Below are 16,407 nucleotides of genomic sequence, written 5' to 3'. Positions count from 1 at the left end.
CTTTTTATTGTAAGGTAAAGACCCTAATAATACAGAGAAACTCCAAATATCAGACGTCTCCCGGTGAGCAAGCACTTGGTGACAATGAGAAGGAAAAACCCTTGGCAGAACCAGGCTAAGTGAGTTAAAGCAAAATAAGATGTCTTGCAATGACAGAGAAGATTTGGCAAGTTTTTCATGGGCACAACCCACATGCTCAACTCAAGATTGCTACAACAAAGAAACAATCACCCCAAAACAAGTTTAAAATGAAAGTTAAGTTTATTTTTACTACATTATATTCGATGTACAAAATCTTGGATACCAATTTTTCTTTATAACCTTAATGTAGGCGAACAGTGTGTAGTAATACATTTATTCTTTAGGTAATAGATGGTTGTAAATACAATTTGCTGTACATAAACATACACTTGGTTACATCTTTATCTTCTGTTTATGTACATAAACAGCAAGTACCACCCCTATTTTGCTACTCTTTAATGAGGTTTTACTTGAGTCTAAATAAAATGATGTAATTCTGGAGAGAATAGTAACAACATAGTCATAAAATGTTGAGTTTCACAGAAACTTCAAACTGTCACTGTTGGCTTTTCACAGATTTCACAAATGGGGAAATGTTAATCTGAGGAGGCTGACCTCGCGATTGAGTCATTCAAAAATTCCTGCAAACTCGTTTAAAACAAACAGTCCACCAAAGTGTTTGTAGTATGCAGGGTGTTTCACACTAAGATACAGGGAGAAATAGAGCTTGAGGAAGTGAGGTAACAGAGTGTATAAACAGAAGCAAGACAATAGGAGACATTTACGTGGTTTCTCTGTCAGGTTGCAGCTTCTGGTCCATTCAAAGTTTCTCACATTACATTATTCTCGTAAAAAGCCCTCTGCATTTATGTTGTGCACACCGCACCATGCTCCATTTCCTCTCTGCCACACAGCTGACACTCTCGAATTATCTGTTTTTGTCCAGACTGATGAAACCAACTGTCATTTGTTTGATTTAGCAGGCAGCACTTTGCCCTGTATGCTGCACACTGTATGTTACACAAACACGTGCACACATACAGTCACTCATATGTTTTGTGTGAAAATAACTTCATCCTTACATGACTGTGACACATGAATTCAATTAACAGAGTCTTTCAGGCTACGTCTACATCACCAGATTCAGAGTAGCTTTATTTGTATGTGATCCTACACTTTGAACCATTTCAGTTGAGCCTTTTCATGACAAAATGACCTTTGACCTTAGGTATGGCAAGGTTTAAGGGGGAGAATAAAACTTGTGTATGGGTATGCTTTATTTTCTCTGGTCTTTTCTTGCGCTCATTGCTGACTTTGTTGTTACACTGCACACAAAACCCTCACTGACACCACTCGTATAACAGATGAGGTGCTTTTGATGACTCCTGGATGCACCTACAAAAACCGCCTGACAGAAGAGGAATTTGCACAGCAGTTGATTTACATGAATCACATTTTCCAGCAAAGTTGGCAAACATTTCCCTACGAGTATCTGTTTTTATTAGCTGTGAACAAAATTAGAGTCATAGCCAGAGATGCATGAAGTTTTCCAGGAAGAAAACAAAAGACAATGAAAATCCCCTTAAACTTGTGGATTTACTGTCACTGAAAGGGTTTTGTGTTTACTTAAAGAGATACCGTAATTTAGCACTGCTGACGCTTATTTGCCCTGTTAATTTGGGAATTTGGTGACCAAATAGATACCACTCTCATTTCTGTCTGTTAACCATGAGTCACGGAGCTGTTTACTTTTGACAATAACCAGGAAAAGGGGGAAATAGCTTGCCTGGGTTTGCCCAAAGGTAATAAAAATCTGCTTAGCAGAGCTCACCGTATAATACTGTCTTTAATCTGTTTATTTCTAGAAATACTGGATTGGCTGGGCACAAAAACATCTGGATTAACTGCTGGATGCCCCTATACCCTAAATTCACCTGCGTGCCCAGAAGTAACTTTGCACATAAACCTGCTTTAAAATAGAAAGTTTTAATCTTTGTTTTAACAGGTTAAATAAATAATATCTGAAATAATTAGTGAACTTTAGAGGTCATTTGGCCACAGAGGGGCTTTTTGTTTCTTTCTGCTCCCATCAGACTGAAATTAATGTCCTTCTTTAACATTTTATAATACTTCTGTGAAAAGTCTCCAACAACCTTTAACAAGAAATAGTAGAAAATTTAGAACTCCAATGCAAATATTTTCAGTTCTGAGGTTTAACTGCATGTCATGAGTTATACACTGTATTTGTTATCCTGACTCAAAGTTCCAAAATCCACTGTTGGATGCTTGATATTGACTTCAAGAGGCATGAAAATGACTAAAACACAGTTTGGAGTATTTTGAGCCTTTAGAAAACATTTTTAAAATCGTTTTTAAAAAAAAGAAGCCATGAGCACATAAGCTTGATAAGTATCATTGAATCTAAAGAGGCAGTTGGGAAAGCCATCAATGTTTCAGAATCAAACAGGCAAACGGAGCTGTGAATAAGCTTTTTGGGGTGGCTGTAGCTCAGGTGGTCTGTTCCAGTGTGCATGCTAAATAAACCCAAGTTGCTCTCCGATGCATCTATTGACATATGAATGTGTGTGAATGTTAGATAGAAAGAGCATAGAAAAAAGTGCTAGTGTTAATGGGTGAATGAGGCAAGCTGTGATAGGTGTGTTGAGTGCACAGTTAGAGTAGAAAAGAGCTATATATATATTTACCAAGAATCTGATGATATTTATAAGTGTGACCAGGTGTCCCACTTGGAATGAAACACTACTTTTTATTCTTTTTCACCCCTTAATATATATATTTAACGGTTTTGCTTTTTAAAATGCATTTTATTTAATCTTTAATCCTTTTTTTGTTGTTTTTACTATGTATTCTGCTTCACGCCATTTTTTAAAAATGTTTTGGCTGCTCTAACGCCTGCTTTTGGGATATACAGTGGGGCAAAAAAGTATTTAGTCAGCCACCAATTGTGCAAGTTCCCCCACTTAAAATGATGACAGAGGTCAGTAATTTGCACCAGAGGTACACTTCAACTGTGAGAGACAGAATGTGAAAGAAAAATCCATGAATCCACATGGTAGGATTTGTAAAGAATTTATTGGTAAATCAGGGTGGAAAATAAGTATTTGGTCACCTCAAACATGGAAAATCTCTGGCTCTCACAGACCTGTAACGTCTTCTGTAAGAAGCTTTTCTGTCCCCCACTCGTTACCTGTATGAATGGCACCTGTTTGAACTCATCATCTGTATAAAAGACACCTGTCCACAGCCTCAAACAGTCAGACTCCAAACTCTGCCATGGCCAAGACCAAAGAGCTTTCGAAGGACACCAGGAAAAGTATTGTAGACCTGCACCAGACTGGGAAGAGTGAATCTACAATAGGCAAGCAGCTTGGTGTGAAAAAATCAACTGTGGGAGCAATCATCAGAAAATGGAAGACATACAAGACCACTGATAATCTCCCTCGATCTGGGGCTCCACGCAAGATCTCATCCCGTGGGGTCAAAATGATCATGAGAACGGTGAGCAAAGATCCCAGAACCACACGGGGGGACCTGGTGAATGACCTGCAGAGAGCTGGGACCAAAGTAACAAAGGTCACCATCAGTAACACACTACAACGGCAGGGAATCAAATCCCGCAGTGCCAGACGTGTTCCGCTGCTGAAGCCAGTGCATGTCCAGGCCCGTCTGAAGTTTGCCAGAGAGCACATGGATGATACAGCAGAGGATTGGGAGAATGTCATGTGGTCAGATGAAACCAAAGTAGAACTTTTTGGTATAAACTCAACTCGTCGTGTTTGGAGGAAGAAGAATACTGAGTTGCATCCCAAGAACACCATACCTACTGTGAAGCATGGGGGTGGAAACATCATGCTATGGGGCTGTTTTTCTGCCAAGGGGACAGGACGACTGATCCGTGTTAAGGACAGAATGAATGGGGCCATGTATCGTGAGATTTTGAGCCAAAACCTCCTTCCATCAGTGAGAACTTTGAAGATGAAACGAGGCTGGGTCTTCCAACATGACAATGATCCAAAACACACCGCCCGGGCAACAAAGGAGTGGCTCCGTAAGAAGCATTTGAAAGTCCTGGAGTGGCCTAGCCAGTCTCCAGACCTCAACCCCATAGAAAATCTGTGGCGGGAGTTGAAAGTCCGTGTTGCTCGGCGACAGCCCCAAAACATCACTGCTCTCGAGAAGATCAGCATGGAGGAATGGGCCAAAATACCAGCTACTGTGTGTGCAAACCTGGTAAAGACCTATAGTAAACGTTTGACCTCTGTTATTGCCAACAAAGGTTATGTTACAAAGTATTGAGTTGTATTTTTGTTATTGACCAAATACTTATTTTCCACCCTGATTTATGAATAAATTCTTTACAAATCCTACCATGTGGATTCATGGATTTTTCTTTCACATTCTGTCTCTCACAGTTGAAGTGTACCTCTGGTGCAAATTACTGACCTCTGTCATCATTTTAGGTGGGGGAACTTGCACAATCGGTGGCTGACTAAATACTTTTTTGCCCCACTGTATAAAGTAAACCTTATCTTACAAAATGTGTCCCACATTTTGAGAGTCTGACAAGAAAAAACTGTGACTGTACTGTGACATTATTTATGCTCATTGTAGATACTTTTACATGAATTACACATAGATATTTGCCCATGAAATTATTTATGTCAATCCTGTTAACTGCATGGTTTGTTAATTTTCAAGTTCTGCTTATCTATTATTATTTTTATTTTTTTGGTCTAGCCAGGGAGGGCAGCATTTCACACTTTTTTGTATGTTTTTTTTTTTTAAAACACAAAACAAACAAAAAAAAACCTAAAAAAATGATGCTCTCCTTTTTTAAAATTTTCACATTTTCCAAGCCATCCAGTGGTTTGGATCAGACCCTGATTGGTGGCCCATTCTGGCTCTCCGGACTTATGTTTAACATCCCTGGTCTACTGTGTCCTCTGTTGTCCCACATAAACAGTAAACAAAGTGTCCAAAATAAAAGCAGAAGAACATTCGTTTGTACTATTAAATAAAAGGATACTCGTGGTGAACAAGCTGCTCCTCCAACCCTGCTTTTTAGAAGATGAGCTCTCGTGCACGGCCCTCCTCCTGCGGCTCGCGCACTGCGCAGCGCTCATTGGTTGGCGCGACAATATAAAGTTCCGCAGTGACTCCTTCACTGACTGCTGCTCAGCCTCACTCACTCATTGCAGGAGGACAGCGTGTACGGTGCCCGGCGTTTACCAAGGATTTACCAAACTTTCCCGCATTTGCACTCGGGCTTCCTTTGAAGGTCTCCCTGTTTTATTCCAACATGAAGGAGCGAAGACTCACACAGCCGTTTGTAGGGAGGTGTAAGCTGGTGCTGGTTGGGGACGTCCAATGCGGTAAAACAGCGATGTTACAAGTCTTGGTGAAGGACTGCTATCCAGAGGTATGAGATTTCTGCACACGTCTCATGTGTCTGCAGTCGTTTTAGGATCAATACTGAGGAAAAATCCCTAAAAAATGTCTCATTATCATTCATTTATACGATGTTGTAGATTCTGTTCTGCATATTTTTTGGGGGGTATAATTGGTATAATTATAAATAGTGTGTAAGCTATAATAATGAGATTTTTTTTTAGCTCACACACACATATACATATATATATATAATGCTGCTTACATTTAAGCATCAAGTCATGAACTGATGTGTTGATTTTGTTTAAATGTAAAAAAAAGAAGCAAAATTTAATCTAGAATAATATGTGAGAATATGTTGTAATTTCTTTTCTTACTGACTGATTAATTAAATCTACTTGTTTCTGTGTGTGTTTGTCTTTTTTAAATCTCTTTCTTTAATTGTTTCCAGACTTATGTCCCTACTGTGTTTGAGAACTACACAGCCTGTCTGGAGCTTGAAGACCAGCGTGTGGAGCTCAGCCTTTGGGACACATCAGGTGAGCTCCTCTTCTGTCTACCTTCAATTCAGTGTTATTTTAACTTTTGCGGCTTAGGTTGGGCAGTAAAGTAAGGTAATTTGGTTCACTGCTGGGATAAAGGGTCATTATTGGGAAACTCAGCCAGCCTGGAGTTGGTGAATCGAACCACGTCCCGTGTATTGTTTGGCTTACAGTTTTGTTGCTGTTTACTCAGTCTTCACATTCTGTCAATCCTGTTTTGATGCAGTTAAGCAGCTTTTCAGTGGTGTGAGATCTGCTGAGAGATCAGTGATCGGCAGGTCTGAGCCGCAAGCCTGCCTGGATTACTTTAAGAACATCTGGAGCCAAACATCCAGTTTTGAATCTGAAATCCTAATGAGCCAAATCTAGATTAAAAAGAGACCCGGTTTGAAAAACTATGAAACTGTTATTACGAATAAATAATCCTGATGGCTGGTAGACACGTAAAATAAATCTGCTGGTTGTTGCTTTTTGATCCTTACATCCTTTTTTTGTGATTTCAACATTAAATCACTTATTATCTGTCATAAAAACGGAGAACAATACCAGCAAGCCTGGTGTGTTTCAATACCAGACCAAAACCTTCATATATGCAGTTTACAAAGATATTAGACTAATAAAAAATGTGGTGTTTACCATTTGTGTTCGAAAACGGCCTTAAGTAAATAATCAGTTTAGCAGCTGATTCAATTCCAGCACACTCAGCTGATCATTCAAGCCTGAATTTGCTGGCCTCTGGCCTCAACGTGGACAAAGTCAAGCTATCAATGTCACAAAAGAGTCAAGCAAAAGTAGATTGGATTATTTAGGTCTTAAATATAAAGCACACACCAGAATTTGCTGCTTCTAGTTTTTTTAATGTGATTTTTTTTTTAAGTTAAGATTTCTGGGCTTGTAGGTTGAACAAATCAAGGTCTTAGCAGATGTTGCCATAACCTCTGTGAAAAGAAAAGAAATCAGCAGATAACGTATCATGAAAACAATCGGTTGTTTCTTCTTTTGTTTTTTGTTTTTTAGTTCCAAATGTTTCGTGTGCTTTGTGCCTCTGGGTTAATGTGCTAACTTCAGCTGACCTTTGAATGTACATAGAAATTATGTAAATAGGATCAATAAGCAAAGCCATCCGGTGCACTACAGATTTATTTCATAACAGCACTGGCTGAGGTTTTGTGTTCAGAGGAAGTTGAGCGGTGCCAGTTGGCCTTCAGTGGGGTTGTTTAACAGGGGGGCGAGGGGGATGCCTCGTCCACGCAGGGGGTGGAAGTCCACACGAGTGTGGATGAGCGCATGTTTGTGCGCGTCCCTTCTTTACTATGCGTGTAACCGTGTGTGTGCGGCGTACAGTCGCTGTGAACAGAAGGCACCAGTGAGGGATACTGAGAGTAAAGAGAAGCATGACCTCCTCACTGCCTTATGGTGTGTGCTGCTTTGAAAAAAGAGGTCTTATGTAACTGAAAGCAGCACTGAACTAATGTAGGTTTGTGTGTTTGTCTCCCACGAAGTGAAAACTTTCTGGACAGTCACCCTTTCCAGAGGAAACGTTGCATAAGACCGATTTACATTTAGAGCACAAACATAAACACGAGCTTCCCATCTCTCTTTGTTTTGCTTATTAATTCCGCTTTCCTGTTGTCTTTATTCAAACATGTAGAAGACGTTTTCTGATAATGGATTTCAATATTTTCACATTTAACCAAGCTAACTGTTCGGTAGAGAAATGAAGAGTGAGTGTTATAACTTCCCGAAGCACAAATTGGTTCCTCGAGAACCTCGAGTCTTAAGGTATTCGGTGTCCACGGAATTTGATATGTCTTATAAACTAATTATTATCATTTCAGATTTACTGACACTGCCTAAGGAGAATTTTTTATTTTTTTTTTACCCTATTTCTATGTGCATCTTAAGTTTCTTTGCATATGAAAGGCTGTTTTATTTCTGATTTATATTAAGGCAGACTTATAGTCCTCTTGGTGTACAAAGATGAGTGCAGCTCCCACCATTTGCTTTTTTGTGTGAGAGTAGAGCGGACAGTTGCAACAGCTCCTGTTTGCTCAGCTAAAAGGGTTTTGTGTGCGTGCGTGTGTGTGTGTTTGGCTTGTCTTGTTTGTGTGTCCAGGCAGGGGGCTGCTAATGTGTGGGAGGTGGTAGGTGCTAGAAGTTGTGTCCTCTTTAGATATGTCTGCCTCCTCTTTCTCAAGCCTTACATCACCCTGGATAGTTATGTGACGGCTGCTTTGATTCCCTCTGAAAGATAGAGATTGTGTAAGTTGACTTACTTTGCAGCTTTAAGTCCAAACATTTAGACAGGCTGAACCAACCAAGAGTTAGTTTGAACAGGGTTGCTTCTTGGCAGTAATGTTGTTGTAAAACGTTTAGTTATTGACTGTAAAGCTCATCAAGATAACATGATTGTTTGTTTGTCCAGCTGGGGGACTAATAGAAAAATCTATCTTTGCTATAATTATGACCTCTTATATCAGCACAGAAGGCTTGAAGTTAACCTCGGAGGACAGGAGAAGGAAATTACATTTTAGTGTTAGTGTGTGCGGAGTGATTAGGTAGCAGAGGGAAGACAATAGAAAGCGGACGTCCTGTCAGTCTGTTTTTAGCACTTCCTGAGAATGATATAAAAAAAAAAAAAGTTGCTTTTTTTTGGAATTGTAAGCTAAATATGCTTCCTTAATGTCATAATTCACTAGGACAAACAAGGTGTTATACAATGCTCAGGAGGAGGTTTTTATATGTTAGGGCTTTAAGTTTGATAGAGGAAAAAGCCTTCAAATACATTTTAAAAATGTGCAATAATGTCAAGGTATCTGCAAGGGCTAAGAAATCAGAAGATCAACCTTTAATACTAAAGGTATTAAAGGTACTACTCTCCTTTAAGTGAGATTTAAGTGGACAACACAGCCTCTCAGTACAGTGATTGCTCCACAAAAGACTATAGTGAAGCAAATAATCATAATTAAATTGTGGGTACTATACAGCAGTGCTATAAAAGTTGATGTTATTTTGCAGCAGGTGTATGTAAATTCGTATTGTTTTTGCTGGTTTCCATCGAGCTGAGTATTTGAAACTGTGGATCGTGAAATACAGCGTAAAGTTTTGGAGTAATTGTTTAAAAATTTAAAAGAAGCATTTGGACAACTAAAAGTGTTACGTTAAGATGGATAACAGTTCCTTATGTAGCAGGTTGAATATAAGGCTTCAGCTAGCAGTAGTTTAGGTTAGGTTAGCAAAAACACTAGATGTAGCTGGGAGGCAGTTCGCTAAAAAAAGACAGCAACAATCCACCTAAAAGCATAACATAAATCTGTATATTATATCTTATTTGTCTATACAAATACCACTGTGTGAGAGTTGTTATGGTCTGTAGTCTGTGGACTCTGTGTTTCTGCTTAAGTTTATTAATATTCTGTGGTTTTGTTTATTTTGGGTTGTTTGTGATTATCTCTAGTGTTTTGTGTCCTCTGTGCTCTCCTTTTCCACGTTTCAAGTTTCTATGTTCTGTCACCCCAATCTGTGTTAAGTTTGCGTGTTTAGAGTGTTGTCGGTGTGTTTCCTGTTTTATTTTGAAGGTCAGTTTCTCTTGTCAGTGTTTCAAGTTTCGCTTCCCCTTGTCATGTTATGTCCAATTAATCCCAGCCGTGTCTCCCTTCTGTCTCACGGTCCCTGATTGCCCTGTGTGTATTTAAGCCCTGTGTTTTCTTGGGTGCGTTGCTGGTTCGTCTGTGTTCTTTTTCTGCTTCATTCTGTTATTTCTGCGTTTTGTTAGTTTCTCCCAGTATAGGTTCCTTAGGCTACATCCACACGTACCCGGGTATTTTTGAAAACGCAGATTTTTCTATGCGTTTGCACCTTTCGTCCGCACGTAAACAGCGTTTTTTAAAAACTCCGGCCAGGGTGGATATTTTTGAAAACTCAGTTTTTGCATTTACGTGTGGACAAGAAAAACGGAGAAAACGCAGAAAACGCAGCATCAAAGGTGTGCGCCTTTTTTGACGTCACACTGTGCGCCACGTTATTGTTTCGGTGAAATGAATTTCCACAATACTGTTACTGTTAATTGTACTCTCTGCAGTGTTTAAATGCTTACATATACACACACAGTTACTGTTCCTCCACACATACGATTCGGTTCTGCTTCTATGCCACATCTTTGTTTACTATTCCCCACCGAGGCTTCTAGATTTCTGATTGGCCAACATTTCTACACGGTTAGGAATATATCGCCACCTGTTGCTTTGGCATGTTCCTAGCAGCGTTTTCCTTCATTTCTGCGTTTACGTGTGGACGGGATTATTTTTTAAAACGAAAACAGAAAATCTCCGTTTTCAAAAATACCCGTGTACGTGCGGACGTAGCCTTAGCTTCTGTTTCTCTCCTGCTGCGTTTTTGTTTGTTTCACTTACCGGTTTAATAAAGTTCACCTGCATCTGACGCTTGGGTCCTACTTTCAACCTCCACTCGTCTGCCAGTGCAGACGTGACAAGAGTAATGTGTTTGATGCTGTTGAATAATGTTTTGAACAACAAACATTGCAGAAAAATGAAGAAGAAGCATATAAATTTTTGCAGCTTTGATTATCAGTTGCAGTTCAGTGAGTGGCGATAACAACAGTTACTGTGCTTGACTGAAAAGCAGTCTGACAGTAGAGCCCACTGACATTGTAGATTGTTGAACCATGCTAGCTGCTTTCATCTCTTTTCATCCAGAATGGAGATTATTTGAATTCTTCACTACAAAGATAAAGAAAAGTGTTTTCCAAAAATGTTACATACCTTCCAACCACAACCTTCCAACTCTTGCACGAGAATTTATGTTTAGAATTAGAATTTAAAATTAGAATTTATGTTTTTTTTTTTCATTAGGGAATAATAAAGTATTCTGGTTCTGATTTTGATATAGAGATATACTAATTTTACTAACAGGCCATTATTTTAGGTACACATGTTCAGCTGCTTGTTGCAAATATCTAATCAGCCAATCACACGACAGCAAGACGTCAAGATGGTCAAGACAAACTGCTGAAGTTCAAACTTAGCATCTGCTGCAGCTCACAGATGGCAGGGTCATAATTTGGCGTCATGAAAGCATGGATTCATCCTGCCTATCATCAGCTGTTTAGTGTTTGTTGTGACAGTTTAGTGGATAATATTTTTCTTTGCATACTTTGGGGTCATTAGTACCAAGTGAGCATTATTTAAAAGCCACAGCTTACCCAAGTATTATTGCTGACCATGTCCATCCCTTTATGACCACAGTGCACTCATGTCTTTATTAGAGAACAAATATGTAAAGAGTCTACCTGAACATTTAACCAGGGTTTCTATTTTATCATTCAAAACTCTGGTATGAAAAGTTTTCTATTGAATCATTGAAAGATAGTTGCACTGTCTGACTCACTGAGTTAGTGGACTTTTCTGGAAAATTTCCCATCAGTGGGAAGGCTCCAGGCTTTGTGAAACTCTCATGAGCTTGGCAGGGGTGTATGTGTCTGTTTGTGTTTGTACTGTGTTAATGTGAGTAGGATGACTGTGATGGAACATTATAATACTGTCAGCTGGCACACCGTAGAAAGAGCAGTCATATTTTTGTTTTTGCTGGCTAACAAAATTGAAAAAAAGCTTTCAGTTTTCAGAGATGTTGTTTCGTGCCGAGTGGCCGACTGTGGAGGGTTGAGTTCTTAGGACCGAAGAGCACGACACAAGAAGCAGGTTATAGAAATAAAAAAGTAAAAGCTTTACTTACAAAAATAGGTTCAAGGATGGAAAATCCAGGCAGGCAGACAAAGCACACAGTCCAGGCAGTGATAAAGTCAAAGTACAGGCAAATTTAACCCCGTAACGACTAATGTGTCATATTTGCTACATGAGATTTTGTGTGTTTTTGAGACTTTTACATCATCATCAAAAAAAAACTTCAACATTAAATCAACAGTAAATTCAACAATAAATAAAAAGATGTAGCAAATATGATACAAATTAAAACTCATATGCTCAAATTAATATTTAATTAATCTAAAATATTGTCAGAAGGTTCAATAAACACTCATTTTTTAAAATTGCATTTTCTTGCCATTAATTCGTTGTTCAGGCTTTGAATGACTAAAAAGAAATCAGAATCAGAACCACAATGTTGCATAGATGTGACATAAACTGCCAGTCTGACATATAACTAGCAGAGGAATGGGTGTATACACTGTGTGGTAAATTAGTAAAGTTGAGCAAAGCCCCTAAAACAAGCAAAACATTTATTAAAAATGAAAACTGTGGTGTATTAGAACACCATCTTATGCATGCTACCCATTCTTTGCACCTGTGGCAGCTGATCCATTGTGTGCGATGCCTTTTTAAGACAGTGGGGTGCACACATTTGTCAGAGTGAACATGCCCCAGGTGATGCAGCAGGCAGGAAAAGCAGTGCAGGCGGGAGTGACTGGTCTAAAGAGACAGCAGAATGGATCACAAGACGCAAAAACCAAACTAAATGAATGGAGAAGCTCGGAATCCTAAATCTCTAGCTTCCTAAATTGCATATTTAGAAAATTAATGTCTCATTTGGTCAATTCTCTGTCTCGTTAGGTTCTCCGTACTACGACAATGTCAGGCCTCTCTGCTACAGCGACTCAGATGCAGTCCTCTTATGCTTTGACATCAGCCGACCGGACACAGTAGACGGTGCACTCAAGAAGGTATGTATCCCTGCAGTTTGCCCTCATTGATCAGTTGTCTGCCATCCCTCATGTCTATTCTTGCCCAGTTAAACCTGTTTCCTTTCTTTGCAGTGGAAAGCAGAAATCCAGGACTTCTGCCCCAGCACTCGGATCCTGCTAGTAGGCTGCAAGACGGACCTGCGCACAGACGTGTGCACCCGCATGGAGCTGTCCAATCAGAAACAGGCTCCAATCTCCCACGAACAGGTTTGTTCCTCATCAACTTTTTGCTCCTTAGTATCTGCTTAAGCTTCTGTCTCCATCCTGTCTACAAGCCCCTCCTTTGTCTTTGATTTCCTCCGACCCAGACTCATCTCTTCCTTCAATTTTATAGGGTTCATCATTAGCCAAGCAGCTTGGAGCCGAGGCTTACTTGGAGTGCTCAGCTTTCACATCAGAGAAGAGCATCCACAGTGTTTTCCGTACCGCGGCTCTGGCCTGCATGAACAAACTCCAACCCACCAATAAGCCCAGCCCAGTCCGGCGCCTCTCCAAGAGACTCCTACACCTGCCCAGCAAGACAGAACTCCTCTCCTCCACCTTCAGCAAGGACAAGTCCAAGAGCTGCTCCATCATGTGAATACTACTAAGATAAATGTGGCAAAAGGACAAACGAACGAGACTGTTGCTGGCTCAGCGGGGGTGCCTGGTGTGCAAGGGAAAGAGAGCAATTATGTGGATTTTTACAAAGCCTCTCTCTCTCTCTCCTTTGCAGCTTCCTCCTGCAAACTCCTGTCAACCGCTTCCAGAAAGATCACTTTCTATATTCAACTCCAGTGCTGAAGTTTTGATCATGACTTGCCACCAGCATAACAATATCTGCAGAGAGAGAGAATTATGTTTGATGTTCAATTAAACTATGTGCTAGCAGAGCATAACAGGCGCTTTAAGGTGCTGTGAATCGTCTTGAATAAGGTCACTACTGCCTCTTTACCAAAGGAAGGGTTTGTAACTATTACATCTGACTGCATTTAAAATTCTGAAGGCAGTGCCCTTTCCCATCCATCTTTGTTTGAATGTCTGTCTGAGGTCACCGTATGGGCTGAGTGACGAGATTAAATGTAAAATCTGACATCTGACAGGAATTGGTATCAACAGAAATACGGTGCGGGGGATTGAAAATGGCAGGCCTTGGAGAAATTCCTCTCCCAGCTGACCCCTCTTGGTATATCGGTTGGAAATTAAAGCTGACAGTGGAGAAAAGGTGGAGAGAGAGAGGGGGGGTTTGGCGAGCAGAGCGCTCATTTGCAAAGGCAGCGGGAGGACAAACCGAGAGCTCGTCTGAAGGAGCACAATGTGACTCAGCACTCACATGATCTGCAAAACAGTCACGGGTTGGACGTGCTGTGCTTAAAAACAAATAAACAAACACGTGCATGTCTTTGTGGATTCTCTGCCATTACCCATCATCACCCACCACGGCAGTCTTTTGTTCAGTGTTACTAACCACAGGCCTTTATTATGGCACTGATGAATCATCTTACCCTGCTTAATGGATATCGGTTTTTATACATGTTCCAGCATAAAAATGAAGTTGTTCTTGCTGGGCCTTCATCGATTACACAAAGATGTCCTTTTACACAACACAAACTCGATAGATGTATTTTAGTGTACCAAAAGAAATCTTTCTTTTCAAATCCCTCTCCTGCTAGACGTTTAATGACAAGTAGTCCTGGGAGGCTTAGGAGCCATAAACGTGCTTATCAGGGTTCATGAACTCCAGGGGCTGATTTTAAGGGGTATGAAACTGATTAGCAATTTTACCAACAGAAAATTGCCTGATGGACAATGGACTGTTAAAAAAGGAAGACCAAAATTGGGTCATACTTTTCTCCTTCTTTTCAAAAATCTTGACACAGGCCTACAATTTCAATAATGAAACCTCCATTATAATTTCTAAGCTGGAAAGGTGGCTAATGTTCATTCTCAATGGGCCCAAAATTGTATAAGTGTGTGGAACATTAGGATAACTCCCAAAAGAAGAAGCCTAGACCTTTTCCTTTTCTTATGACAGCAAATGAGTCTTCTCTTTTTTTACATCCATGCTAGTGGTAGTTAATCAAGCCTTGCATTGATTAGCTACCAATCTTCAAGTATTAAGAAACACTTGAAGATTGCTTGTCTGGTGCTTCAACCATAAAACATTTTCCAGCTTCATGAACTTTCTGGTACAGTATCCGCTCTTTAACTCTTTAAATCTGCCTGCTTATAGAATAAAATGACCGGGTGTGCATCAGAAGTTAGTGAGGGTGATCTCTGCCTATGCAGCTATGCTCGGAAGAACCCAGAAACTGCTCTAAAGGTTGTCAAACCCTGGCTTTATTGATATATACTGAGGTGCTAAAAGTCATCATTAAGGGACAAGGGAGGTTGTCAAATGCCATTTTGATGGGGAAGTTAAGCAGTAGTTTGTCCCAAAAGCTGTTAACAGACTGATTTGTAATATGGAGAAGTTTCTCCAAGCTCAATTCTTAACTAAGTTTCCTTGAGAGAGGAACAGGCTGCTCCTGACTTTTTTCTTCCTCATTTCTTTTTTTATGCATTAGATATATTTGGATATATATATATATATATATATATACATTTTCATCCTAATCCGGCCTTTTCCCCCCCGGTGGATGCTTTGTTGTGGCTGTCACGGGTGTTTTTGTAGCTGATGATGTTGTTCTTGTATTCACCGGAGTCTTCTGGCATTAGCTGCTGTTGACAGCTCGGCTAATGGAGGACTTGATGATTTGTAGGTCTGCGCCGAGAAGCCCGGCAATGCGCGGATCACTGGAATTTAACGTGTTGCCTAGCAACAGTGTGAGCAGGGGCAGTTCCTGTTTCTCGGAGAGGAGGAGGGAGGGATCTCTCAGAGAAGGCGCCTGACCTTTTTATTTGTAGCATTTAGACAGAAGGAACAGCAAAGGTGATGGCTGCACATATCGGAGCAGCGGACTGTTGGGGATGTCCCGAGCCGTCACGTGTTGTCTAAAACTTGTCTTTGTAACACTACTGCAGTCATTTTTTTCACTCCTCAGTCCTGCCTGGAACATCATGTCACCCTTAAGTTGCATTTGTCTAATGTACAGCCATTATTTAAGTCTCTCTCTCTGTTTTTTTTTTTTTTTTTGTATATATCCTTTTAGAAATTCCCCAAAGAATATCAGTGAAGCAAAACTAAATGTTCATGTGAAGTTGCCAATTATTGCTTAAATTATTGACTTGAGTTCTGTACTTGTTAATGCCATACACTAACTTCTAAGTCTTTTACTTAATAAATATGTCTGAAGTTTATTTTAAGTCTGTGTTTCTGTGTTAAGCTTATTAAAGGTGAAACTTTGTTGGCTGTATTAAGTCAGTTTTCTTTATGCAACCTGATATCACAAATCTGTTGGTGCACTCTGACCTTGGACATTTCATCTCATTTAAATGAAAACTTCACAAAAGCTCTTTAACAGGAGCAAGAGCAGCTGAACAGCCATATGTACTGACCAGTGATTATAAAGAAATCCACACCCACCCTGACTGACTCCCCGCTATATCTCTCTACTTTGGTCAAAGTACATCACACTGCACTTTTCAAGGTTTTGTTTAGCAGGAGCAAATGATTATTTGGGTACACTAATCAAATTCCAAGACTGATAGCTTGGCAGCACATTGTCTATTTTGTCTTAAAGATAACCTTTAATATCACTCACTCTTACTTTCTTGATCGAGGACACAATGGCCTACTTC

At 40.0% G+C, this 16,407-nt stretch overlaps 1 protein-coding gene across 1 annotated transcript; it reads left to right on the top strand.

The window, feature by feature from the left end:
* The first annotated feature begins 5,196 nt into the window (after nucleotides 1-5,196).
* Nucleotides 5,197-16,009, top strand: LOC102210721 (rho-related GTP-binding protein Rho6). The gene is made up of 5 exons (XM_005731769.2): nucleotides 5,197-5,461; nucleotides 5,882-5,969; nucleotides 12,557-12,666; nucleotides 12,760-12,894; nucleotides 13,022-16,009. Exons 1-5 carry the CDS (start codon nucleotides 5,342-5,344, stop codon nucleotides 13,265-13,267), a joined length of 699 nt encoding a protein of 232 aa, XP_005731826.1. The 5' UTR covers nucleotides 5,197-5,341; the 3' UTR covers nucleotides 13,268-16,009.
* Nucleotides 16,010-16,407: the final 398 nt, after the last annotated feature.

Source organism: Pundamilia nyererei, unplaced genomic scaffold, assembly GCF_000239375.1.
Source record: "Pundamilia nyererei isolate P.nyererei 1_Seehausen unplaced genomic scaffold, PunNye1.0 scaffold00044, whole genome shotgun sequence".
In the NCBI taxonomy this organism is placed as follows: domain Eukaryota; kingdom Metazoa; phylum Chordata; class Actinopteri; order Cichliformes; family Cichlidae; genus Pundamilia; species Pundamilia nyererei.
Note: the sequence above shows the minus strand (reverse complement) of the source record. Positions and strands in the feature narration are given on the sequence as shown.

Bases quoted from the DNA above. Each gene is read 5' to 3' on its own strand.
- LOC102210721 (XM_005731769.2), top strand. From the start codon at position 5,342: ATGAAGGAGCGAAGACTCACACAGCCGTTTGTAGGGAGGTGTAAGCTG. The intron at 5,970-12,556 runs GTGAGCTCCTCT...CTGTCTCGTTAG, and splicing joins CAGCCTTTGGGACACATCAG to GTTCTCCGTACTACGACAAT. The intron at 12,895-13,021 runs GTTTGTTCCTCA...TCAATTTTATAG, and splicing joins CTCCAATCTCCCACGAACAG to GGTTCATCATTAGCCAAGCA.